At 45.7% G+C, this 26,893-nt stretch overlaps 1 protein-coding gene across 22 annotated transcripts in view; it reads right to left on the bottom strand.

The window, feature by feature from the left end:
* Nucleotides 1-26,893, bottom strand: part of CC2D2A (coiled-coil and C2 domain containing 2A) — a 116,376-nt gene that overhangs the window by 52,225 nt on the left and 37,258 nt on the right. For all 22 annotated transcript variants that reach the window (XR_014812160.1, XR_014812159.1, XR_014812154.1 and 19 more), the window contains 8 exons: nucleotides 25,119-25,255; nucleotides 23,857-23,988; nucleotides 19,591-19,800; nucleotides 18,851-18,957; nucleotides 15,992-16,132; nucleotides 13,168-13,324; nucleotides 11,829-12,067; nucleotides 7,949-8,126 (listed from right to left, as the gene is read on the bottom strand). Coding sequence is in view for 9 of the 22 variants with exons in the window: in XM_084971552.1 (XP_084827678.1) it covers nucleotides 7,949-8,126; nucleotides 11,829-12,067; nucleotides 13,168-13,324; nucleotides 15,992-16,132; nucleotides 18,851-18,957; nucleotides 19,591-19,800; nucleotides 23,857-23,988; nucleotides 25,119-25,255 (1,301 nt within the window). In the remaining 13 variants the exon portion in view is untranslated. The remainder of the gene's footprint in view (nucleotides 1-7,948; nucleotides 8,127-11,828; nucleotides 12,068-13,167; nucleotides 13,325-15,991; nucleotides 16,133-18,850; nucleotides 18,958-19,590; nucleotides 19,801-23,856; nucleotides 23,989-25,118; nucleotides 25,256-26,893) is intronic.

Here is a 26,893-nt window from a genome sequence, read left to right as displayed (position 1 = left end):
CCACAGCTCATGGCAACACTGGATCTTTAACCCACTGAGCAAGGCCTGGCATCGAACCCTCGTCCTTATGGATACTAGTCGGGTTCGTTCCCCCTGAGCCACGGCGGGAACTCTAACTCTCAGCAGAAGTGAAACATTAGATGATAAATCTGTGGAATGGAATGGTTCTCTTTGCTAAACAACTCAGCTGGTAGAGAGGGTGTAGGATGGCTCTCAGATTTTGTTTCACCTTATTTTACTCCCCATCTGCCTGTCAGCTCCTCCCATAGCCTGCAGAGGGCAGTGTGGTGGACAGGACAGGACAGCCTTGTGGTCCACTGGTTTGGGTCTGAATCCTGACAATGCCACTTACTAGCTGTGTAACCTTGGGCATGACATTCATCCCACTTTTGCCCTCATTGTAAAATGAGGATGTTACCTAAAGCTCAGCAGGAAGGCAGTGGTGCAGCGTAGCTGAGATGGATGAAAAATCTCTTCCCCTCTGTATGAGCTCAAAAATATTTTTTTTCTTTTTCATCTGGGCATACAAGTGACAATAAGCATGTGCATTATTATAATGCTTTGCAGTTTACAAAGGTCCTTCATAAACATGATTATGTTTCTCCAAAATCTTGTTAAATCTTGTTGGCCAATAGATTTTAGAAAGCTTTATGAATGAGGAATTTCTTTTGTTTAAGTTAAACTTTAACTTGTAAGAATGTTTTGGGAGTTCCTGTCATGGCTCAGTGGTTAATGAATCCGACTAGGAACCATGAGGTTGCAGATTCGATCCCTGGGCTTGCTCAGTGGGTTAAGGATCCGGCATTGCCGTGAGCTGTAGTGTAGATTGCAGACGCGGCTGGGATCCTGCGTTGCTGTGGCTCTGGTGTAGGCCGGTGGCTACAGCTCCGATTTGACCCCTAGCCTGGGAACCTCCATATGCCGAGGGAGCGGCCCAAGAAATGGTAAAAATACAGAAAAAAAAAAAAATTTGTAAGAACGTTTTTTTGAGACACTAATTTTTTTCAAGAAAGACCTGAGGATTTACAGGAATTTTAGGCTTCTGAGGATTTACAGGAATTTTACGGCATATGCTATATTTGTAATTAAATCATCTATACTTCTGGGTACCCAAAGATAAAGAGGTGAAAACCAAACGACATTCAAGCTTTGAAAAAAAACCAAAAAAAAAAAAAAACACCCAAAAACCAGGAGCTAATAAAATCCTGACATTACTGCACGTTAAGAGAATAGAAACCCTACCAACAGTCAGAAAATTCCATTTATGCTGGTAAAGTGACATAAACACAATATTTAGTATTTAGTTAAACCTTTCCTGACTCTGTACCTCTCTTAACTACCCCTATGACTACAGAATTTCCAAACAGCTCAACATCCACCCAGGGCAGCTAAATCAGAGTGTGAAACACATCTCAAAAGGAGAACAAATGCAAATTTTTTCAGATACTCTACATCCTCTTCCATAAAGAGAAGAATCAAGTATTTGTTACTTCAGCTGTACAGGACAGAGTTTCAATATTATAGGACTCCAGTGGCTTTGCAAAAACATCCCTACTAGACTGTAATAGTTTATCAAGTATCTTACTGTGGAAGGACCTTAAGAGTTGCTTCTAAGCTCCTGTTTGGTTTGTGTGTGTGTGTGTGTATTTTTTTCTTTTTTCTTTTTTTGTCTTTTTTTTAGGGCTGCACCCACAGCATATGGAGGTTCCTAGGCTAGGGGTCGAATGCCAGCCTACGCCAGAGCCACAGCAGCTTGGGATCCAAGCCACGTCTACAACCTACACCACAGCTCATGGCAGCGCCGGATCCTTAACCCACTGAGCGAGGCCAGGGATCACCTGCAACCTCATGGTTCCTAGTCAGATTCGTTAACCACTGAGCCACGATGGAACTCCTATTTTGGTTTTTAATTCCTTGTGGGTATGTCTTGTGCTGGTCGCTATGGCTAATGATGGCCAATAAAATATGCAGTGACTACATAAAGGGTATTTCTGGAGGAGGTCAGTGGGTTAGTGTCCCTGTCTCTGGAACCATATTCCTGTCTAGTGTTGGAAGGAGAAATGAATGGAGACTTGGTGCTGGGTCTGCAGGACAGAGTTAGTTATGAACTCTGGGGAATGGAGGGTTTGCTGACTGGGACCACTGTCTCGAAGGTAATTATCAATGTTCTTCTTTTTTTCAGGGCTGCACCCGCAGCATGTGGAAGTTCCCAGACTAGGGGCTGAATCAGAACTGCAGCTGCCGGCCTATACCACAGCCACAGCAACACAGGATCCAAGCCACATCTGCGACCTACACCGCAGCTCACGGAAACGCCAGGTCCTTGACCCACTGAGAGAGGCCAGGATCAAATCTGCATCCTCATGGATACTAGTTGGGTTCATCACCGCTGAGCCACGATGGGAACTCCCTAAATTTTTTTTTTAATAAGGAAAGATGGAGTCTATTCCAACAAAGCCAAAAAAAAAAAAAAATTCAAAAATTTCTTAAACTCTTTACCCTACTCTTTGAAGGTAGCCAATTGATTTTGGTAGGCTTTGTGAAATAAGAATTTCTTTTTTTTTTTTTTTTTTTTTTTTTGCTTTTTAGGGCCTCACTCCCAGCATACGGAGGTTCCCAGGCTAGGGGTCAAATTGGAGCTACCGCTGCCGGCCTATGCCACAGCCACAGCAACATGGGATCTGAGCCTCATCTGCAACCTATACCACAGCTCACAGCAACGCCAGATCCTTAACTCACTGAGCCAGGCCAGGGATCGAACCTTCATCCTCATGGATCCTATTCAGATTCATTTCCACTGAGCCACAACCAGGAACTCCAAGAATTTCTTTTATTTAAATTAAACTTTAACAGGTAAGATCTGGAGAGTTCCTGTTGTGGCTCAGTGGGTTAAGAACCGACGGTGTCTGTGAAGATGTGGGTTCACTCTCAGGCCTCGCTCAGTGGGTTAAGGATCCGGCATTGCCACAAGCTGTGGTAGGTCACAGATGTGGCTCGGATCCCATCTTGCTGTGGCTGTAGTGCAGGCCGGTAGCTGTAGGTTCTATTTGACTCCTTGCTCGGGGCATTTCCATATGCTGCAGGTGCAGCCCTAAAAATAAAAAAATAAAATAAAAAATAAAAAAAAGCAAAGAACAAAAAACAGATAAGATCTGTCTTTTTCGAGACACCCTAATTTTTTTAAATGGCAATTCTACTTAATGCTAGGATGAAATGCTTTTTAAAAAAAATCAGAAAATGGGCACGTTGGAGCTTTAAGTGGGTATTTGTAAATGGCTTTCTGTATAATTAAGTTTAATTCCTGTTTTCTCTCTAGGTCAGGGGTTCTCAGCCTCAGCACTATTGCCATTTGGGGCTGAACAATTCTTTGTTGTGGTAAGGTGTCCTGTACTTTGGAGGATGTTTATCAGCAACCCTGGCCTTGACACATTAGAGATGCCAGTAAATCCTCCCACTTGTGATAATTAAAGTGTCTCCAGACAGTGTCAGCTGTGCCCTGGGGAGGGGGAGGGGCAGCATTCTCCCCATTGAGAAGCACTGCTCCAAGCAAAATAAGTGCGTGTGGGTGTGTGTGAAGGTGGAATGTTAGTGAAGAAACAAGACAGGAAATATAATTCGATTTATGTTCAACTGTTCTAAAGTTTCAGTCGAGTAAAGCAAGGCAGCAGTGAATTCAGAAGAGCAATCACAACCGCTACCAAATGGGGACTGGTTATGAAATGATTATTATTTCCAGGCATTTGGAATAGTATTTGCTTTAACTCAACAATCTAGTGCAAATTTACCTGCTAACAGTATTTAGAATTACATGGATAAGATAAATCTTAGACATGTAAGGGCATTAAGTCAAGACAGATAAGAAAATAATCCATTGTGGGAGTTCCCATCATGGCTCAGTGGGTTAAGAACCTGACTAGTATCCATGAGGATGAGGGTTCGACCTCCGGCCTCGCTCAGTAGGTTAAGGATCTGGCGTTGCCGTGAGCTGTGGCGTAGGTCACAGACGTGGCTCGTATCTGGCGTTGCTCTGGCTGTGGTGTAGGCCAGCGGCTATAGCTCTGATTCAGTCCCTAGCCTGGGACTTCGCTATGCTGCAGGTGTGGCCCTAAAAAGTAAAAATAAATAAATAAAGAAAGAATCCATCATTTATATGGAGTGGTCTTAAGTCCTGTGTCTCTGATTTTTTTTTTTTTTTTTTGCCTTTTTTAGGGCTGCACCCATGGCACATGGAGGTTCCCAAGCCAGGGGTCTAATCGGAGCTGTAGCTGACGGCCTACACCACAGCTCACCACAGCTCACGACAATGCCAGATCCCTAACCCACTGAAGGAGGCCAGGGAGCGAACCCGCATCCCCATGGTTCCTAGTCAGATTCCTTAACCACTGAGCCATGACGGGAACTCCGTTTTTTATTTTCGAAGTCATCAATCTTCTGCGCCGCCTGCTTTTCTCAGGGCTGACAAATGCGTTCCAATGAACCACACCCTAAAGGAATTCCCGTGCCCTTTGGAGGGAGGGAGCCTCCTCTTGCTGTCCTGACTTTCTCTACCCCCATCCCAGGGAGCGAGATGAGGGTGATCGGGGGTCTCCAAATAGGGCTGTTTATCCTGCTCTGATGGCGCAGTTCTCCAGAAGTGCCGGAGAAATCAAGAGAGGCTCTGGGAAGGGAAACCCCTGTTATTGCCGGCTCGGTTAAAAGGAAAAGTCCCCTATCTCAGTCCATGCCGGGAATATGGACGCTCAACAGGACTAATTCATAAGGAAAAAATAAGAGTGCTAAGACATTCAAAAGCCACTCATGGAGTTCCCACTGTGGCTCAGCTGTAATGATCCTGACTAGTATCCATGAGGACATGGGTTCGATCCCTGGCCTCGTTCAGTGGGTTAAAGATGTGGTGTTGCTTGCCGTGAGCTCTGGTGTAGGTTGCAGACATGACTCAGATGCTCTGTTGCTGTGGCTGTGGTGTAGGCCAGCAGCTGGAGCTCGGATTCAACACCAGCCTGGGAACGTCCATATGCTGGGGAGCAGCCCCCCCAAAAAAAGACTAAATAAATAAATAAAAGTCACCCAGCAATATTACTTGACAGTTGTTAGTTTGGGGGAGTTGAGAAGATGAATATGGGGTGACATTATAGATGTGAATGATAAAAAAGGGAAGGTCATGATCAGAAAGCTTATTTCTAAATCAGAGTTCATTTTTGTGAAAAGCCAAGCACTGATTTTGGAAAGTCCTCAGAAGCCAGACTTTTCAAGGCCTTTCTGGAAGGCGCCTGGCCCCACTCAGCTCCCATTCTGTGAAGCTCCCTTCTCACCCTTCCCTCAAGGCCAACTTTGAGTCTCGTCCTTTTTTTACTCCCTGTGGTCAAATCATCAAGTCCCCATTTCTTTCGAGGCTGCAATGTGGCTCTACTTCATTCCTCCTTCGAATTTCCAGTGCAAGGTCCTGAATCTGTCCCTGCACCCCTGGCCACCTGTGGACTTCTCTGCTCGGTAAGGCTGCCCTGCACTCCTCTCTCAAGCCTGGCTAGGAGACCCTGAGCCTAGGGGTTCAAAACACCCACAAACATCACATTCCACACTGGTCCCTTCAGTGGTGCTGCGTACCTGCACCTTGAGCGTTCTTTCTTGCAGTTGTCTCTCCCTCATCTCCTAGCTGGATTTTCAGCTCCCGAGGCAGGGCCCTGTACACCCCTGGCTCGGCATCACTCAGCTGGCTCTGAACAATCAAGCAACATTCAGGGCTTGGTTGTTGAGTCATCACTGGATTCATTATACTTCTGAGAGTCTCAAGATCTCTTCTGAAACACATTACACACTCCAGTTCAGAATTTGAGAGCACTGGCAGAAACAGATGCATATCAGGTGATTTTTCTTACCCTTCTGAAGTTGTCAGTAATTTTCAAACCTTCCCTAATTCAAAATTTGCAATTATATGGAAAAATTTCCAAATGGTACCGTGCTGTTCCTAGATAGTTGAAATACAATATTCTCTAAATTTATTTCATCTATAATCGCTGCTCAATCATAAAAATATTCCATTGAGCCATTATGATATGTGACTTGATCAGTTATCAAACCTTATAGATAGTTTAAGAACTTAGCCAAGTGTCCTTTAATTTGTAATTTTTTAAAGAAGATTAATTTAAAAAGGACAAATTTATAATTTTTTAGAGATGATGACATGATCCAGCTCTTAAGGCCAAGATAATTGCCTACAAGTATATTCTTAATATTATAGGATGAAGTTTTGCTTTTTCACTTAAAAAATTCATTTCATAATATTTCAGAGAATTACTCTTTACATATGAATTTTTTAAATTAAAAAAACATTTAGGGCCGCAGGTGGGGCATATGGAAGTTCCCAGGCTAAGGGTCAAATCAGAGCTGGGTTATTTTAACAAAAGATGCTGAGGTTTGTTCATACCTTCTTCAAGACTGAGATCCATGCTTAAAGACTTCAAGGCTATCTCCAACTTCCCATCTCCATCAACAAGACTTCTTTCTCTCTCTTTTTTTTTTTCCAGGGCTGCATTTGTGGCCTATGGATGTTCCCAGGCTCGGGGCTGAATTGGAGCTACAGCTGCAGGCCTACACCACAGCCATGGCAATGTTAGATCCAAGCCACATCTGTGACCTGCATTGCAGCTCATGTCAATGCCAGATCCTTAACCCACTGAGCTGGGCCAGCAACTGAACCCGCCTCCTCCTGGGTACTAGTCAGGTTCTTAACCCACTGAGCCACAAGGGGAACTCCATCTACAATACTTAAGAAAAAACCTGTTTTGATAGTGACACCCTCAGCGAAGCTAATATTCAAGAAAGTCAACAGGAGATAGTACATTAGGCTTCTCTTATGTTTTAGAATATATGCGAAATAAAATATCAGTACACTGGTGGAAGGTGGAGAGTGGGGGCTGGTCAGGTGGCCTGAGCTCTCACGGGCACCTGTGGGAGGCCAGGGCCTTCTGTCTTTTGCACTTGTTTCAGTGCGGAGGGGTCTCCTTCTGGGGGCCCCTCTCCTTCCTCCCTGCCTTGCTCTGGTCAGCTGCTCCCTGGCCTCACGCCAGCGCTGCACCTGCTGATCTTCCTCTGCAGGGGCGGGGGGGAGGGGCAGTCAAGGAAGACTCTCAGCTGAAATCCTTGCAGTTCTGTGCTTGGGGATGAGAAAGACTCTGTAGTGCCCCCAGCAGCCCAGCAACCCGTTACTGTAAGGAGCAGGTGACAGCTAAGCATGGAGCTGGCTTCTGGAGTTTGTGTTTATTGACTTTCTCCATCCAGTTTTATTCTTCATTTAGACACTTCACCCTGTGCAGTAAACCTTACTTTATTTTACTATATTGCATTTTTTGGCCTCTCTAGAGCCTTTGAAGGGAGCATGACCCTGCCGACACCTTGATTTCAGACTTCAGGGCGTCCAGAACTGTGAGGGGATGAATGTTGGGTTTACGTCATCATGTTTGTGGTGCTTAGTTACAGCAATGCAGACACAGCTCAATGTATTGCTCATGGTGACATTTAGGCTGGTGGGGAGTTTTATTATTTGGGGGGGGATCCTAGCACCTGTGTCCTGCCCCCCCATCATAACCACCTGTGATTACAGAAGTTGATTTCTCTGGTCGGTTGTGCCAGGATCGTGGTATAACACGATGTTGAAATTCTCCTCCAGTGACTGAGCCAGAGATCACTCCAGCTCCCACCCTCCCTCGCCCCCCCACCTTGTCTTGAGACACACACTTGAGCACCGTGGCCAGTAACTCCATCAGCATCTTTAGGCGGCAAGCAGGGTAACAGATCTCTTCTGCGAAGAGCTTAAGACCTGCCCAGGCGGAAGCTGACCTACTGTGGTCCTGGAGAATCTGTCAGGACCCCCGCATGGCTGACTTAAAACCGTCTCACCCCTGGGATGACCACAAACTCCTGGGACAGTAACTGTCATTAAAATAGGTACCTGCAGTGTTAAACTCTCCGGCCAGTTGAATATTTGCAGATTGAAAATCTGTCCGAAGTGAACTCGGAAGTCTGCCCCGAGCGGCCGACTGTCGGTCCTGGACACTTCCTTGTTGTTGAAGATCACCTTCAAGTGCACCGAGCGCCTCCTGACGTCCTCCCTTCGCAAGACCTCCACCCTGCAGAGGGAGACGGTTCACCAGAGGCATCAGTACCCTCCCTAAGTGTAACTGGAGTTTTGGCAAACGAGCGCCGAACTGAACAGGATACACTAGAGGTGACGCTATAAGGCACTTTCAACATCCTTTTTTTTTTTTTGTCCTTTTTTTGCCTTTTCTAGGCCAGCTCTTATGGCATATGGAGATTCCCAGGCTAGTGGTCTAATCGGAGCTGTAGCCACTGGCCTACACCAGAGCCACAGCAACGAGGGATCCAAGCCACATCTGCAACCTATACCACAGCTCACGGCAACGCCGGATCCTTAACCCACTGAGCGAGGCCAGGGATCGAACCTGCAATCTCATGGTTCCTAGTCAGATTGGTTAACCACTGCGCCACGACGGGAACACTTTAATCTTCCTTGAATCAAGATAGCCATGGGTCTCGCAGAGCTTAATATCATGTACGTTGCGATAGGAAGTAAGAGCCTCGGAAAAGGTCCATTTAGAACTGTGCTCCAAGCATCACCAGGCTCCTTACTTTTTCCAAACAAGCCTTACACTTCTATTCCAACATTTTAAGTAAACAGAATCGTGTTATTGGTTAAATGGAGTAAATTCAGACCATAAAAGCTACTAGTGCTTTATGCCTGGGTAGGATATTTTATCCTAAAAGTATAATAGCATATTGTAGCAGTTGGGTCAAGTCCGTTTTTCCAAGATCCCAGCCTTTTCTCAACATTTTCCGATGGTGAGTCACTGCTTATTGGCTGCAGGGGATTAAGAACTGCTCCTATTTTTAAAGGTCATTTGAATCCCAATAGGAGATAGGAGATATCCTGGCAAGCACATGGTTCCCATAGCCAGGAAGTTTAAAACCTTCAAAACTGGAGTTCCCGTCGTGGCACAGAGGAAATGAATCCGACTAGAAACCATGGGGTTGAGGGTTCGATCCCCAACCTCGCTCAGTGGGTTAAGGATTCAGTGTTGCCGTGTGCTGTGGTATAGAGGCAGACTCGGCTTGGATCTGGTGACGCTGTGCCACAGGCCGGCAGCAACTGCTCTGATTAGACCCATAGCCTGGGAACCTTCACATGATGCAGGTGCAGCCCTAAAAAGACAAAAAGAAAAAAACCCCCAAAACCTTCAAGAGCTGTCTTTGATTTTACTGTATGTATTTGCAGAGATGCCCGCCCCACATGCCAGTTATTGGTTAAGTCAGTAGCAACTCCAGCTTGTTAAGGAAATGAAATGGTTAGAACATAAAATTCTAAAACACACTCAGGGTTTTTTTTTGGGTGGTAGGTTTGTTTTTTTTTTTTTTTTTTTTTAAATACTATGGTGATATATACACAACATCATTTAAACTAATTATTTTTGTCTTTTTGCCTTTTTAGGGCCACACCCACAGCACATGGAGGGGTCCAACTGGAGCTGTAGCCACCAGCCTACACCACAGCCACAGCAACTGGGGATTTGAGCCCCGTCTGCGACCTCCATCACAGCTCATGGCAATGCCGGATCCTTAACCCACTGAGTGAGGCCAGGGATGGAACCTGCATCCTCATGGATGCTAGTCAGGTTCATTAACTGCTGAGCCACGGCAGGAGCTCCCCCTTTAAACTGTTTTGAAGTACACCCTTCGGTGGCATAAGTACATTCACAATGTTGGGTAACCAACCTCACTGTCTGTCTTTAGAAGGTTTTCATCATCACAACTGAGTGGGTAGTTTTAATTTTTACATGTCTAAAATTTAGGCCCATCTCAGGCATGCAATTGCTCCACTGAACTTGAATTTTTTTTTTTTCTATAAAGGACATGTAACACCAAATCTCAAGACGTATACAAGACGCTCAAAGACCTCACTCGGAGTTTTTAAAAGGCGTATTGCCAATAACATCATGCTACAAACAGACCTAAAACACCCCCTTCTTGTGTATGGTCCCCTTACCTGATGGCCCGATGAAGGGAGTCAATTAAAATCACTGCTTGGGGCCACCTGGTTTAGAGTCAACCAGGTTCCAACCCAGTGAAAACTCAGAAACTTCAGACTGAAGTTTGCGCTCTTGGTCAAATGGCACGCCACCATCAAAAACTGTTCAAACAAGTCTAAATGGTTCCTTTTAATAACCACGCTGCATAATCACATATGTTGAGTGCTCATGACAAAGTTATGGGGTATGGTATTTGCGGCTTGAAAGTAACTAATTTAGTGCTGGGGAATCGTTTATTTATGTATAACGTCTGAATGCTATGAAGTTGAGAGAACACGTGAAAATGCACAGGAAGCTCCGATATGAAAGTAAGTTATTAGTACATTAACAGAAAATTGAAACTAAGAAGCACGTAGGCGTCTTTTAATGACATCCTTGTTAACCCCCACATCCTAGTCATCTCTTCGGCTGACTGACTTGACCGATCTCTCATTTTTTACGCTAAAGATTCCAATCTGAGACATTCCCTGTGTTCATGACAGGTCTTCTGTCTACTGGAGCATTAAGCCCTGGATCTGGGGATATCCATTATTTCAATAGATTTCCTTTACTAGATAGCACTGTGCTATAGCATGCATCAGAATCATCTGGAAACCTTGTGAAAACATAGTCTCCTGGACCCTAACTCGGAATTTCTAATTCACCGGGAAAGCCTAAGAATTTGCATTTCCAACAGGCTCCAGTGAAGCTGATGCTGCTGGTCCTGAGGCTATACTTGAAGACCCATTTCTGTAAAGTGTAGGAAAGAAAGAAATAGGAAATTTAAAAAACTGTTGTATTAAATGATAAAGTTTTGTGTTTAATTTACATTTTATTCATTTATTTTCTTTTTTTTTTTAGTCATGCCTGAGGCGCAGGGAAGTTCCTGGGGTAGGGGCTGAATTGGAGCTGCAGCTGAGGCCTACAACACAGCCCCGGCAACATTGGATCTGAGCCACATTTTTGACCTATGACACAGCTGGCGGCAACGCTGGATCTTTAATCCAATGAGCAAGGCCAGGGATCAACCCTGCATCCTCACAGACACTATGTTGGGTTCTTAACCCGATGAGCCACAAGAGGAATTCCGAATTATACAATTTTTAAAAGGAGGATGAACATACATATACATATATATGGATATATGTATATATATGTTTACGAATTACATGTACAGATTAATAAACATTATATAGCTCTTGGACATCAAATACGAATGACTGGAACTGTTTTTCTACCAGATCTGGAGGGTAAGCCTCAGATGGCCTGACTTAATCACATGCTAGAGGGAACATCCACAGTTCCTTTGGGAGGCTCTACAGCGTCTTCAAAGAAAGAAGTTGGCCATGGGGCAGCTGAAATCAAGGGCCAAGGACGGACCTGGGTGTCTGTGCCTGGGAGTGGGGATATGCACGCAGTGGGTAGAGAAGACCCTCTGAGGTTACAGGTAGAGGCTCCAAATCAGAAGCTGCTCAGGCAGGCTCTGTGCAGAGCACCCCCTACAGGCAGTTTTAGGTAGTGAACTCTGAGTGGCCAGTGGGGATGCAGCAGGTAAGTGAACCAAATGAAATCATGAAAATCTGAACAAATACTTGCAATTTCACACGATGCAAGCTAATGTCTATCTACAGAGAGTTCATGATTCTCCCAATCTTTCCATGTAGGTCAGATGTACACTCCACGGGGTACACGTGTATGTGTGTGTGTGTGTCAGTGTCGACTCCATTTGTGGTCGGAGCATCTGCTCACCTGGGACACTGGTCGTTGGGTGTCACGCTCCCCGCCAGGCTCAACTCTGGGACCAGCGTGGGCTCCCCGGGCCTCCTCCGGCTCTGGGCTGCCCTCTCCCTCACCTGCTGCTCTAGCACAGCCCGGTCCATGGGCTCCGGAGGGATGGGCTTCACAGGCTCTTCCCCGGGGTCTGGCTCCTCCATCTCCTCATCGGCATGTTCTTCCGCTGCTTGTTTCTTTTTCTTCTTTTTGGCCCTCTGTCGAGTAAGAGGCAGACTTAGGTCAAACAGGAGTTGGGGAATTTCTTTCAAAACGCCGGACTTCGGGAGCTCCCGCTGTGGCTCAGAGGGTTAAGAACCCGACTAATATCCAGGAGGATGTAGGTTTGATCCCTGGCCTCGCTCAGTGGATTAAGGATTCGGCGGTGGCTGCAAGCCGCTTTGAACGTAGGTTGCAGATCCAGCTCAGATATGGTGTGGCCGTGGCTGTGGCACAGGCTGGCAGCTGCAGCTCTGATTTGACCCCTGGCCTGGGAACTTCCATATGCTGCAGCTTTTTCCAAAAAAGAAAAAACTACAACAACAACAACAAAAAATAAAAGCACAGTCTTGAGAATCAGACCTAAACATAAACCCAGCTCCACCCCAGCCAGCTGGGTGCACCCAGGCAGCTCACTAAGCCATCTGACCTCAGCGTGTCTCAGTTTTCTCATCTCCAAAATGGGCACAATCATAGGAAAGTCTCTCCAGGGCTGTAGAAATGACACAGTGCCTGTAACACACTTCTCACAGGGCCTGGCTCCTAGCAAGAGCTTAACAAACCTCAGCTACTCCTGTGATCATCGCTCTGGCTTCTAAAGACCTAAGGACACATCTTGAAGTTAAAGTAAGGCTTGGGAGCACAACTGGCACGGCAGAGCATACTGATCCATTCTTTACTGCCCCCGGATTCATATTTTGCAGGGTCCTGTGTACAAAGAGATATAATTTTCTGGGGGGAAACCCAGAAGCACCAGTACCCTGCTTTCAGCAGGGTAAAGCATGTGGAATACTCAGCATAGTGTTGTGCTAGATCCATGAGCGATCACTGCAGTATTACGTGTCTGTTCACGCAAAGAGAACCGTCTTTGGAAAAATCTGGCTCTGGTATCAGCTGGCTGGGTGGCTTTTTCGACCGTGTGTTAACTAACAGGTTCACTCTTTTATCCTTTTGTCCCTATCGAGGGAGCTGAGAGTGAGAGTGGAGCCAGCGGGGGACCCCAGTCTGCCCGCCCAGTTTCCCTCCTCCTGTCTGGAGGGGCGCCCTCCCAGACCCTTCCTGGCTCCAAGGTCAGCTGAGTTCAAGGCTGTTTGCAGACCTGGGCTTTCTTCCAGGCTTTCCACTGCTGCTGTGCGGCTCTGTATTCCTCCATCTTCCGCTCATACTCTTCCGCATGCTCTTCCAACAATTCACTTATCTCAGCCTGAATTTCTGCTTCATATGCTTCGTCCTCTGCTCTCTGGTCAACTTTTTCCCTGTAAGATAAGTAACAGCCCCTTGGTTATTTCTTGAAATTAAGTGATAGAACAATAACACAAATACCTGTACAGGGCTTGCTCTGTGGCGAGTCCTCTTATAAAAGCTTTGCATAGGTGAGCTCACACCCCCATGATGCAGATACTATTACCACTGGGGTTTTACACACGGGAAGACTGCAGCACAGAGAGGTTAAGTGACTTGCCCAAGAACACAAAGCTGGTGAATAGGAGAGCTGGAATATGAGTCTAATCTCTTCACCGTGAAGCAAAATAGCCACGCTGAGTTACACGATGCAGATGGCACACTGATAAAGTGAGTTCTCCACATACTGGGGTAGCAGATTCATGGTAGGTATTCTGTTAATTCTTCACATCTCTACGGAATCACTTCGTTATGTGGCTACCAAGTCCCTGAAACCAGTTCTTTGACGTTGGACTGACGATTTGAGTTTTTCTTTGATGATGCTGCTGACAGTCCAGCAAAGCTGGGCCCAACTCAAAGCAATGTTTCCCACAGTGAAACATCGTTCTATAGAACGATGGTTCTGTGAGATGCCCTACAAAAAAAAGGGTGCTGTGGCCAAATCAACACAATGAACAAATGTGAAGCGTTCCTTGTTGCTTTGTAAAGAGCTTTGCCGAGCCCTGTAGATGGCAGTGGGCAGTGTGACTCCCCGGGAGGGGGAGAGGTAAGCATGGGACCCAGCACATCCCACCCAGTACTTTAAAGTTGTTCAGCCTGCTCCCTGCACTTATCTCCTAATGTGACCAACGTGATCTAGCCTGCAGGTTCTACTCCCCTAAAGTTTCTTCTCCTTTTTAATGTTTTTATTTCTTTGGGGGGCTGCTCCTGAAGCATGTGGAAGTTCCCAGGCTGGGGACTGCACTCGCACCACAGCAGAAACCCAAGCCACCTAAGCTGACAATGCTGGGTCCTTAACCTGCTGAGCCACAAGGGAACTCCTCCTCCTCCTTTTTAGAGAAACTTAGTCTCTTGCCTGGAGCTGACCAATGTTTGCTTATGTACACGTGTGGCCCTGGTGGGTTAGCAGGTAACAGCCACCACAAGGCACATCACTTTGGAAACACAGTGACACCTGAAATTTATCAACATCAGGGAAATTTGCTCCCCCAATCATATTCCATCTCTGATAAGTAGCGACTCATTTGCTTTTCTCCTTACTAATCAGAGGCATGCATAAGCTAGTTCAAATTTAAATATTTTTACAGGAAGAAATTATGCTATATCCTAAGGTAGCTAGATGAGTCAAGAATGTGAAAAAAGGACACTCTGAAAGAATTTAGGACACAGCTACTTATGGGGGAAAGGGACATGAAATGTCACGGAAAGGAAGTTTGTAACCTAGAGGTGACTTAAGGGTAAATTTCCTATAAATTTTGGTTTTTCCTAAACTTAAAGAAGGAAGGAGAAAACAATTCTGTATATATTTATGCTCTGCTTCTGGATGAGAGGGGTGGCCTGGAAAATAGACTTCAGAAGCGGAAACAATGGAATATCTGGGAGACATTCATGATTTCTGTGGGACAGACTATTTAAATTTGTTTTTATATTAACTGAGCTAAGCGCCATTAAGTGACAGGTGCATCGCTGTCTGGGACCAAATGTCCTCTGGTGACATGGTCCTTGTCCTGATAAAGCAAGTCTAGTATTTTTCCTGGAACTTGTAGGATGTTTTCTCAGTTTCATGATAATTACAACTCCTCCAAACAGTAATTTGCAGCCATATCTTATCTCTGTAGGTTTTATCTCTACAGCTAAAACCTGTGTTCAGAGCAAAGCATCAGGTGATTGCCCACTTTCGTCACTTTTCACGTAGATGTGTGAGCACATGTATTCAGATGAAACAAACAGGAAGGGACCAAAGCCCGCGGCAGAGATGCTCTTGAATTAATACACAGAAAAGAGTTGTGTTGTGATAACTGGACTCCCTTTTTTGTTGTTTTTTTTTTTTTAGCTTTTTAGGGCCGTACCCATGGCATATGGAAGTTCCCAGGCTAGGGGTCGAATCAGAGCTACAGCCAGAGGCCTACGCCAGAGCCACAGCAACTTGGAATCCCGAGCCACATCTGCGACCTACACCACAGCTCACGGCAATGCGGATCCTTAATCCACTGAGCGAGGCCAGGGATCAAACCCGAATCCTCATGGATCCTAGTCGGGTTCATGAGCCGCTGAGCCACTAAAGGAACTCCCTTTACTCTTATTATGTATCAAAGTCTAGTCAGTTCGGCAGTATTAATATTATCAACGCATACTCTCTCCATTCCATACACAAAGATCAATTCCAAATGGATTACAGATGAATTTGAAAGATAAAACGAAAGCGATTACAGGAGACAATACAGTAGTATATCTCCTCAGAGGAAGGATTTATTTATTTATTTTTTGGCTGCACGCACAGCATATGGATGTTCCCGGGCCAGGGATCAAACCCGCACCACTGCAGTGACAACACTGGATCCTTAACCTGCTTAGAGACAGGGAGCTCCCAGTATTGTTCTAGTTCTTAACTTGGGGAGTGGCTATGCGGTTATTCATTTGCAGCTATTTTTTTAAAGTATTTTAAAAACTATATCTATGTTTTATACATTTTCCTCTATGCATGATCTAACCCAATACGACAATTTTTGAAAAAAGCCTACTTTCTCAAAACAAGTTTCAATGGTGTATTTGTAAACCTCTGGAACTCTCGAAGGGATTTCATCTCTTTCCAAACTTTTATGATGGTCTTAAGCAATGCTCGATCTTTCTCTTGTTCAGCGTCACGCAGTTTTCTTGTCTGCCTACAAGACAGAATACATGGATGCATATTAAAAAGTTATTCAGGTGAGTTTGCAAATTAGAAAAAGAAACTAACAACACTGTAGTGATTGTATAGCTAATTTCACAGCTACACTATTTCTGTCGTACTAGAAAACCAAAGCCGTGAATACAAATTTGAAGTCAGTAGGAGAATACAAATTTGAAGTCAGTAGGATGCTGGTCTATTTTGAGATGTTATTTGATTTTGTTTTCTCCAGGAGAGTCTGGCTTCAATTAAACTAAGTTACCATTTAAAATTCTCATGAATATTTTGCAATCTTAAACAGCCACCTTCGAACTTATAAAAATAAGGGAACGCAGTTCTCATGAACTAAATAATTGAAAACAGGAAAGTATGTTGCTGTCACATTTAACAAGTATATTAAAGTCTGCCTGTGTTAACACAGATCCACAAGTTCTACATTCATGCCTTGGTGAGTTTTCAGTGCTAAATAGATTAGAATTTGTCTTTTTTAAACAGCTGAACCTGTGGCATACAGAAGTTCCCAGGCTAGGGGTCGAATCTGAGCTGCAGCTGCAGCAGACACCGCAGCCACAGCCACATTCATCCAAGATGCATCTGCGACCTACTCCGCAGCTTGCAGCAATGCTGGATCCTTAACCAACTGAGTGAGGCCAGGGATTGAACCTGCATCCTCACAGACAATGTCAGGTTGGGTTCTTAAACCTTTGAGACAAAACAGGAACTCCTAGATTAAGAATGTTTTTAACGTGAAGAGGCAGCATTTGAAAGTGCTTTCATTTTTCTCGACACTATTTAAAGTGGGAATTATTCTCTCTCTCTCTTTTTTTTTTTTTTTTGCTTTTTTAGGGCTGCACTAGTGCAACATGGAGGTTCCCAGGCTAGGGGTTGAATCAGGGCTGCAGCCGCCGGCCTACATCACAGCCACAGCAACTTGGGATCTGAGCCGCATCTGTGACCTACACCACAGCTCGAGGCAATGCTTAACCCACTGAGCGAGGCCAGGGATCAAACCTGCAACCTCATGGTTTCTAGTCAGATTCATTTCCGCTGTGCCATCACGTGAACTCCAGTTTGGGAATTATTTAAATGCCTTACGTTAAGCCCCCTCTACAAATGACAGCCAAATCCATAACCCAAATGTACTCTACGATGCCATTAAATAGTTAATTAAGGAATTTGATTTTTTTTTCTTGAGCAAGTTCAGGTGCCATTTCGGGGGATTCAGAAGGGTCTAGGAGATATGATGTGTCTTGTCCTCAGGGAGTTTATAGTTGAGCTTAGAGAACAGACACATAGACAAGGGCTGAGTGAGTGCCCTAGGAAACCATGGGAATGGGGGCAGGCTTTCATGAATCAGCACCTCCTGAGCTTCAGAAGGAAAGGCTGACATCTGGAGGCTGTGCTTGATGACTCAGTCTGTGCAGATGGTACAGAGAAGCACAAAGGTCTAGGTATCTGATCATTCAGTTAGTATCATGGGAAAGGAAGATGGCAGCCAGTTAGTGGTTGGGGGGCTAAGACTGGGGACTCTCAGGAGAACTTAGAAGATCTAGAAGGCAGTGAACTAGAATAAGAAACACTCTCCTTGGAGTTCCCATCATAGCTCAGCAGAAATAAATCTGACAAGCATCCATGAGGATGCAGGTTTGATCCCTGGCCTCAATCAGTGGGTTAAGGATCCCGCGTTGCCATGAGCTGTGGTATAGGCTGCAGATACAGCCTGGATCTGGCGTGGCTGTGGCGTAGGCCAGTAGCTTCAATGACCCCTAGCCTGGGAACTTCCGTGTGCCACAGGTATGGTCCTAAAAAAAAAAAAAAGAAAAAAGAAAGAAATGCTCTTCTTGAAGAGCCATAAAGTGTTCTGGATAAGGGCCCAGATGTAGGGACCAGATCGCCCAGAGGAAAGGTGGGTGCAGGAATGGGGACGGGTTAGACAGTGAAGGGGAGGGAAGGGCGTAAGGACAGCATATTTAGCAATATTTGCATTTAAGATATTTTTCAGAAGTTTGGCTGGGAAGGGAAATGCAGAGATAAAGTGGTGACCGGATGGGGATTTGGGATCCTAGAATTTTATTAGATCAAAATTGAGCATAGAGGAAGGTGAAGACCCAGGAGAGGGGTGACATGCCCCCCATGTGACACCAACACCCATGTCTCCTCCTTTCTCACAGAGCCAGGGGCCAGCTCGGAGGACAGCAGTGTGCTCAAGATGCTGCTTACGGAGAACGAGATGGAGATGCTTCCCGTGCCGCTGGCTGAGTTGTAGCTGTGCCCGCCAGGGACTTGGCGGATGGCTCGGGGCTGGGACTCCAGGCTGCTCATCAGCATCTCTAGGGAGCTTCAGCAAAGGGTCCTTGCACACATCCGCAGAGTAGTTGTGCACACAGCTCCTTAGAGTACACGTGACTGAGGCAGCACTGCCAGGTCCCAGCCTATGGGCATTTCCAGCTCTTTGCTCATTGCTGGCCAGAGCGCTCTCTGAAGCGGTGGCTTTAATGATATTTGTTTCCACCAGCAGAGCGTGGAAGTTGCCATATCCTCCCATCCTCATTCTTTTATTGGGCTTCAAATCTGGTGTTTAAATGATGGATATGTACTATTATTTCCCTTGACTGAATGTAGTCAGGACATTCAGAAAAACTCTGAAGAAAACAAACTCTCAACAAGTACAGGAAACAAAAGGGCAGGAGTTATACTCACAGACGTTACTCACCGAATTTCAGATTTATACTCATTGATGGCTTTGGAGGTTGTTTCAAGAGACTTAGGAGCTTTTGCTGGATGAAGGCCCATGTGAACAGCATTTCTCAGAGCTTGGAGCTTGGAGAGATGCGGACACAAGCTTTGAGTTAGAAGTTCTACTCACTGAAGTGATGACATGCTGGGACCCTCCCACTTCTCCAGGGCAACCTGAGGCCAGCAACCTGCGAATGGATATTCAAGCATCCAGCTGTCTCCATGCTTTCACTAAAGCCAATTTTGACAGAGAGCTATTGCTTCTATTCGTTTTTTTTCTTTTTTCTTTTCTTTTTTTTTTTTTAAGGGCCGCACCCGCGGCATATGGAGGTTCCTAGGCTAGGGGTCTAATCCGAGCTGCAGCTGCTGGCCTACACCACAGCCACAGCAATGCCAGATCCGAGCCGCGTCTGTGACCTACACCACAGCTCACGGCAACGCCGGATCCTTAACCCACTGAGTGAGGCCAGAGATCGAACCCTCATCCTCATACTAGTCTGATTCATTTCTGCTGTGCCAAAACAGGAACTCCATGTGCCACTGAATTCACACACGTTAAATGTACACTGTCATATCCATTCTTTTGCCTCAAGGTAGGACAACATAGCGCGTCCTAGACAGAGGGAGCAGGAAGGAAGCACATGTGCATTTGCTGCCGAAAGGTATTTTTGTTGTTTGGGGCCCATCAGCCACTGGCACAGAAGAGATCACAAGTACCTTATCAGTTAGAAATTGTGCCTTGTTTCTCTGGCGTCTTGCAAGGTACTGGTCATATAACTGGGCCAGCTTGGCTGCCAAAACATGCTCTCGGCTGAAACAGGGATGATGCGTGAAGATTAGCCCTGAAATATCAATGTCCAGTTGGAAATTTCCAGGAAGGTCTCCGGCTCCAATCATATGCTGACTTCTGTGGACATACTTTACTGCCTGCCAAAGAGAGCAGAAAGCACGGGGGACATAGTTAAAGTCCTTGCTCGGTGAGGCTCTGAGGTGCAAAGGGAGAAGCCAGATGTAAAATACCCTCTACTCTGATCAAGCCAGGAGAACAGGGCTCCATTCCCTGTTCCCTAGAGTTTTGGGGGCGGCTCTTCTCTGAATACTTAAAAAGTAAAATGAAGACTGTTACGTTCAGAATGAATGAGCATCGAGGTGCTACACAGCACAAGGAACTGTACCCAGTCTCTTGGAACAGATCATGATGGAAGATACTATGAGAAAGGGAAGGTATATATATGTATGCCTGAGTCACTGTGCTGCCCAGCAGAATTTGACACAACACAGCAAATCAACTATACTGCAGTTAAAGATGAAAAGTAAAAAAAAAAAGTCAAAAGAAAGACAAGGAGTAAGAGAAGCCATTGCAATCTTGCTTTCCTGGGTCTTTTGGGGTTTATCTCTATGAAGTCATTGTCCTAATCTTTGTCATGCCACTCGTCCATTTCAAGATTTTGGAAATCTTGGGTTTTGCAGCTGGTGACCTTGACATTCTTTTAATGAGAAGCACAGATTCTAGTCCAGACTGATAATTATTTGGATCAGAAATATATTCTCCACGTGGGGAAGTTTTCAGTTTGTACAGAACAGCCAAAGACTCACTCACTGAACCAAGCGTCATGCTGGCACCTAATTTCCCTGGGGAAGAAGAAGGTCAGACAGTCTGCAAAATAACAAAGGAAGAGGGAGGCGGAGCAGCTGAGTGTGTAGAAAACAGGAGTGGAAATTTCCACTGAGACTTTCGTGGATCACTTGGTGCAGAGTGTGTCAGATAAATCTCCGTTTTTCTTGCTTAAAATTGTCAAGATGGAGTTCCCCTTGAGGCTCAGCAGTAATGAACCCGACTAGTATCCATGAGGATGCAGGTTCCATCCCAGGTCTCCATCAGGGGGTTAAGGATCTGGCGTTGCCGTGAGCTGTGGTGTAGGTTGCAGATGCGGCTCGGATCTGGCATTGCTGTGGCTCTGGCGTAGGCTGGCAGCTGCAGCTCCAGTTAGACCCCTAGCCTGGGAACCTCCATACGTCGCAGGTGAGGCCCAAGAAATGGCAAGAAGACAAAAAAAGAGTACATGGCCCCCAAATGTATTATTTACGTGTTATGAGGTTAAATGGAAGTTGCAAACACTCGAGTCAGAAGTGAAGCTTTGGTCCTTCTTTTTTTTTTTTTTTTTTTTTTTTTTGCTTTTTAGGGCCACACCTGCGGCACATGGAGGTTCCCATATACATTCGAATCTAACCTTCATTTGCAGTTGTGCTGTGCTGTTGTCTGCTTTGTACCAGTATTCATGAGTCAAAATAGAAAGGTGTATTTCTTCTTAGCCATTCAATTTCATACTTATTTTCCTCCAAATCAGCAGACTACTTACGTATATTTAGGACTTATGAGTCCCATACAATGTATCTCGCATTTTCCTAAAAGAACAAGTTTTCTCCCAAAAAATAATATTCAGTCTGTCGTTGATGAGAAAACCGATAGATTTTTTATTTTTTAAAAAGAGTTCTTCTAAAACTGGGATGTGTTTACAAACATGGTAGGCTTGAATAGCAGTGGACTGACTAGTACCTTCCAAAATATGCTGAATTGAATCTCGATTTGGATTTATAGTGAGGAAAGTCCATCCTTAGAGGTCATATTCCACCAATACTTTGTACCTTATGAAAGCCCTAGTTGTTGTTGTTTTTGGGTTTTTCTTTTTCTTTTTTTTTTTTAGGTCTGCACTTGCAAGTTCCCAGGCTAGGGGCTGAATCAGAGCTCTAGCTTCTGGCTTATGCCACAGCCACAGCAATGCAGGATCCAAGCTGCTTCTGCGGGCTACACCACAGCTCACTGCAACACTGATCCTTAACCCACTGAGCAAGGTCAGGGATTGAACCTGCGTCCTCACAGATACTGGTCGGGCTCATTTCCACTGCGCCACATGGGGCCCCTAGCACATCCCACTTTTTAAAAATTTTTATTTATTTATTTATTTTGTCTTTTGTCCTTTTAGAGCCAAACCTGTGGCATGTGGAGGTTCCCAGGTTAGGGGTCTAACTGGAGCTACAGCTGCCAGCCTATGCCAGAGCCATAGCAATGCCAGATCCGAGCGGTGTCTGTGACCTACACCACAGCTCACGGCAACGCCGGATCCTTAACCCTCTGAGCGAGCCCAGGGATCGAACCCGCAACCTCAAGGTTCCTAGTCAGATTCGTTTCCGCTGTGCCATGATGGGAACTCCAATATCTCACTTTTAATAACTACTTTTTTCCCCCCCAGTGATTAAGGAAAATGTTCAAAGAAGTAGGGCTGAATACCAACTCCCTTTTATATAAACCTCCCAATTGATCAAACGGGAGCCCATACAATCCCTCCTTGGACTGGCAGTCTAGCATTTCGAATCAAAGAACAACAAGGCTTGACTCCAGCTGCGAATGGGTTTGGTCAGTCCTGCTGGGTTATAGCATCAGACCTGAGGGCTCCGAGGTGCAAATTCAGTAGGGCTCCATTAAGGCCTCGAGGACTGCAGACTCCTGATGGAGCACACTGGCTTGGTTCCCCATCATTCGGACACCAGGACTAAGCCAGGCCCCAAGACAGTGACTGTTTTACAGGAGAAAGAGCCAAGTCAAAGAGAGGAGCAGAAAAAAAGGCGTTTCTTCTGCATCTATCCGGCTCAGCTAAATCGTTGATATTTAATAATATATTAATAAATGATATGCGATGCACACTTGGACTGAGGTGTTCCTGGGCCCCGGGCTTCCTGCTAAGTGCTAGGGTTAGAAGAGGAACAAATAGTATTTGCCCTTGGTTAGTGGAGGAGGAAGAGAAAAGATGGAAGGAAAAAAAACCTGCGAATGAAACAGTCTCTGCCTGTTTATCAAATTCTCTGCTCCTGCATGGTGTCAAAACTCCCCGAGGGAAGGTGTTTGGAGATTAAAGTGAAAATACAGGCCGTATGCATTTAATACTGTTTTCTTTTTTTGTTTTCGTTTGTTTGGTTTTTGCAGTTAACACTCCTTCTTAGAGGCAAGCCTATTACACGGAGCTGTGGGGAAAAATGGGTTTTGCATCGGATAAACCTGAATAAATGTAAGAAAAGGTAAAAATTAGGAAAGAAGTAGAATTGTCAAAATATTCATCCCGAACAAAATGCACTGTACTTTGAATCACTAGAAGGTTCTACATTTAAAAATAAATAAATAAATAAATAAATAAATAAATAAATAAATAAAAGACTGAGGTATACAAGTCAGCTGTGAGATTAACAGGCAACCTGTTCCGGAGAAACAAAGAAACCAAGTTAATATTAGAAACTCCCTCTAACACAAACCCTTTCCTTCTTGCTTAGGCGCCCGGACAGAATATCTGTGCTTCGTGATGTGTGAGGCCTAACCCTCTATGAAACAATTTTGGAAGACCTCAGCCCCTGCAGCTTTCTCCCGGCTCTAACTCCTTGTTCCCTGTGATGCAGGATGACCGACCCCTCTTGGTGGAAACTCTCTTCCTCAATCTTCCTATTTCTGCCCACAAGATAGGAAGCTCTTCCCTCTCGAAGTACGAGGAGGAGGAATCCCTGTAGGTGGGAAGGGAGGCGGTGGCCAGGTCACCCTGGTGAGCACCAGTGCCAAGACACAGCTCGGGCAGCGTGGTACCAGTTGAGAAAAATACCATAACATCTCATTATACAATAGACAATGAGTGGGATGTAATCCTGCAGTATATGCGAAAGGACAGAAAGAAAAGAAAAAAATATGAGCAGCTACCCTGGACCTGTGAAGAACGATGCCCCCTTAGCCATTCCTACCTGGCAAAATCATTCCTTGATGCCAAAGGGATTCTGTGAGGGCAGGAGACTCATATGATAGGTCTGCCCTTTGTTCTTTATGTGTAAGGCAGTCAATTATTTTTTTAAGTCAAAATGGAATGTAACAAATGCATCACCTCAAGCTATTCCAAAGCAAAGCACTTTCGAGCAAATTCATGCATTTAAAGTGGGAGGGAGGTTTACCTTTTTATACAGCGTTTCCAGTTCTGCCTTAAGGTCCTGCTCCCGTGGTGACACAGGTGGGCGTGAAGGAAACGGCTTGATGGGGTTGGGCAGAGCTAGGATTCTGCCATCATCGCCGAACCACCGCCTCCCCTGAGGATCAAGCAGAGGGAAGAGCAACATTTTCTTCTAATTGGACAGAAAATGATGTACAAAATAAACAGCCTTTGCGGGGAAATTCTTTGTCAGTGTATACATGTCATACTCCTTCTCCCTGCCCCACTGATGTTTGAAAGTCGGTTTCTACTACAAATTGAGTCTTCACTAATCCCGCCCCCCAATAATTAAGATACAGTTTTCAACCCCTCCCCTTCCAAAAAAAAAGTTTAAGAAAAATCTTAAATGGGTGCTTAAGGAAGACATATTTTCCCTTTGCTAGAGATTTTATTTAATTTTAATTTTTTTTTTTTCTTTTTAGGGCTGTTCCTGGGCCAGGGGTAGAATCAGAGCTGCAACTGCCAGTCTACATCACAGCCACTGCAACACCGGATTTGAGCTGCATTTGCAGCCTACACAGAAGCTTGTGGCAATGCTGGATGCTTAACTCACTGACTGAGGCCAGGGATCGAACCTGTATCCTCATGGATGCTATGTCAGCTTCTTAACCCACTGAGCCACAACAGGAACTCCTTGTTAAAGATTTTAGAGACAACCATTGAAAAAAAGAACTGAAAACACCCTATCTTTGGACAATTAAGACTTCCTGTGGCGTTCCCGTCGTGGCTCAGCGGAAACAAATCTGACTAGCATCCATGAGGATGCAGGTTCAATCCCTGCCATCGCTCAGTGGGTTAAAGATCTGGTGTTGCCGTGAGCTGTGGTATATATAGATCGAAGACAAGGCTCAGATCCCATGTTGCTGTGGCTGTGGCGCAGGCCAGTGGCCACAGCTCTGATTCATCCCCTAGCCTGAGAACCTCCAAATGCTGTGGGTGCGGCCCTAAAAGATCTTCCTTTGAATGGCGACAAGGTTGCCAACACCTGATTTAGCAGGAAAAGCTTGGGTCCAGGTTGCAGGAGATGGGATCTGAGCAGCCAAAAGGGTGTGATGTCTGGAAGTCACTAAACACATTGAGGACAAAATGAAAAAATAAAAAGATGGAACCACTGTTCAGACACCCTAGAGAGGAAGTGAGTGACATGCTGCAGGGCCCACCCATCAGGACAAAGAGCCTCTGGGAATCCCCTCACGGGCCGCGCTGGGAGCAGGGCTGAGCGCTCACCGGATCCTGCGTCAGCAGCCTGTTCTCCATGATGTTCTGGTTGGTTCGAGGCACCTCCGGTCGCACCCCAATGTAAAGGCCTTCGTCTTCCAGGAACCTGGGCTGCACATTCTCTGGAAGCTTTTTATACGTAGGCACTGGAGAGTTCATAAAGAAATATGAGCCACACCAGTGCCAGCCTAAACGTTTCAAAATGCGATTCGATGAATTCAAGCCACTACTGGAGATTGATTCTATGTTCTTGGAAAGGGCACAGGTTCCAAACTGATTTCTAGAAGCAGAACCAGGGAACGGATGAAGGTGTTTCCTGAAATATCATTCGGGCGAATCACGCAATGGTTCAACACCTAACTTGCCGAGCAGCCTCACGCCCTGCAAGGGGGCTCATTGTGTGCTCGTTGGAGGTGTGGCTCCCGGGCTCATTGGTGGGCAAATCTGGAACTCTGTGCTCCTACAAAAGGGCTGATGACATCTATTTCACTGGGGTCTTGGGAGAATTAAAGGAGGTCACGTATCAGGAAGTGCTCTGTCAATGGCAAAGTTCATCTGAGTCAAGGTTCCCTCACTCGCTCTGTGTGGTTCGTTCACAGAACAGATCTTGGCTGAGAGCTCCCCTGGGCCCCACACCTGGGGGCTCTGCAGGGTCAGTGGCAGTGCCACGGCTGAGCAAGATCCACCCGTGATAGTAACTCAGAGCAGGGAGGGGACAGACTCGAGATGAAGCAGTGAACAAAGGAGCACTGACTCCTGACGGCTGAGGAAGGAGCCAGGGTCGGGGAAAGCAGGTGTATCTGTGCGAGGGGACAGCGTGTACTGAGTAGGAAACAGAGGAGCATCTGGAAGGCAGTGCTGAGTGGCCGGGAAGCAGAGCCTGAGAGCCTGGCAGGTCTCCGAAGAGCCTGCGTTCTGCTTGGGGTGGAGGACGTTGGGGTGGCGGAGGGGGGGGGTTTGTCTCCGAGAGCCCTGGGCTGGGCGTGATCGAGCAAGTTCACGATTCTGAGAAGACCTCTGCTTCTACAGCAGAGTGGGCTAGAGGAGAAACGAGATGCTGACCTGAGGGTCAGGATGTAATCTGGGAATGAACCACGAAAGGTGGAGACTCGCTTTTGTTTTATGATGATCTCACTCTAGACCACACCAAAGCCCTGAATCTGCTAATTTTCCAGTGTATGGCCTTTTGGACACTCTGCATCCCAAACCCATGCACAAACACACACACACACAAAACACAAAAAACGAATGCAAGGATTCCTAGAAAAGCCTATCTCTGGGTCCTTAGAAAACCTGGAGCAGACAACAGTTCTACTCTTTTTTCTGTGCCCCATCCCTCCATCCGCATGTCTAGACATCAGCCCACCACTAACCCAGGGCCTTCAAAACTTTTCATCAAAACTTTTTGGGGAGTTCCTATCCTGGTGCAGCTGAAACGGATCCGACTGGGAGCCAGGAGGTTGTGGGTTTGATCCCTGGCCTCGCTCAGTGGGTTAAGGATCCCACATTGCTGTGGCTGTGGCGTAGGCCGGTGGCTACAGCTCCAATTGGACCCCTAGCATGGGAACCTCCCTGTGCCTTGAGTGCGGCCCTCAAACGACAAAAAAAAAAAAAAACAAAAACCCCAAAAAACCAAAAACCTTTTTGGGCACCCGCCCAGTATACCAGTATATGCATATTCATTTATCATGCACTATTGCACATACAAAATTAGGAAAGGATGAGATTAAAAATCAACGTTAGTAGAAGTCTTGATGTTTTCCTCCTGCACCCCTGGGTTGAAC

This window comes from Sus scrofa, chromosome 8, assembly GCF_054392235.1.
Source record: "Sus scrofa isolate SSC_HxYL_T2T_F1_AM1 chromosome 8, Sscrofa_HxYL_maternal_Yorkshire_Landrace_v2.0, whole genome shotgun sequence".
Classification (NCBI taxonomy): Eukaryota; Metazoa; Chordata; class Mammalia; order Artiodactyla; family Suidae; genus Sus; species Sus scrofa.
Note: the sequence above shows the minus strand (reverse complement) of the source record. Positions and strands in the feature narration are given on the sequence as shown.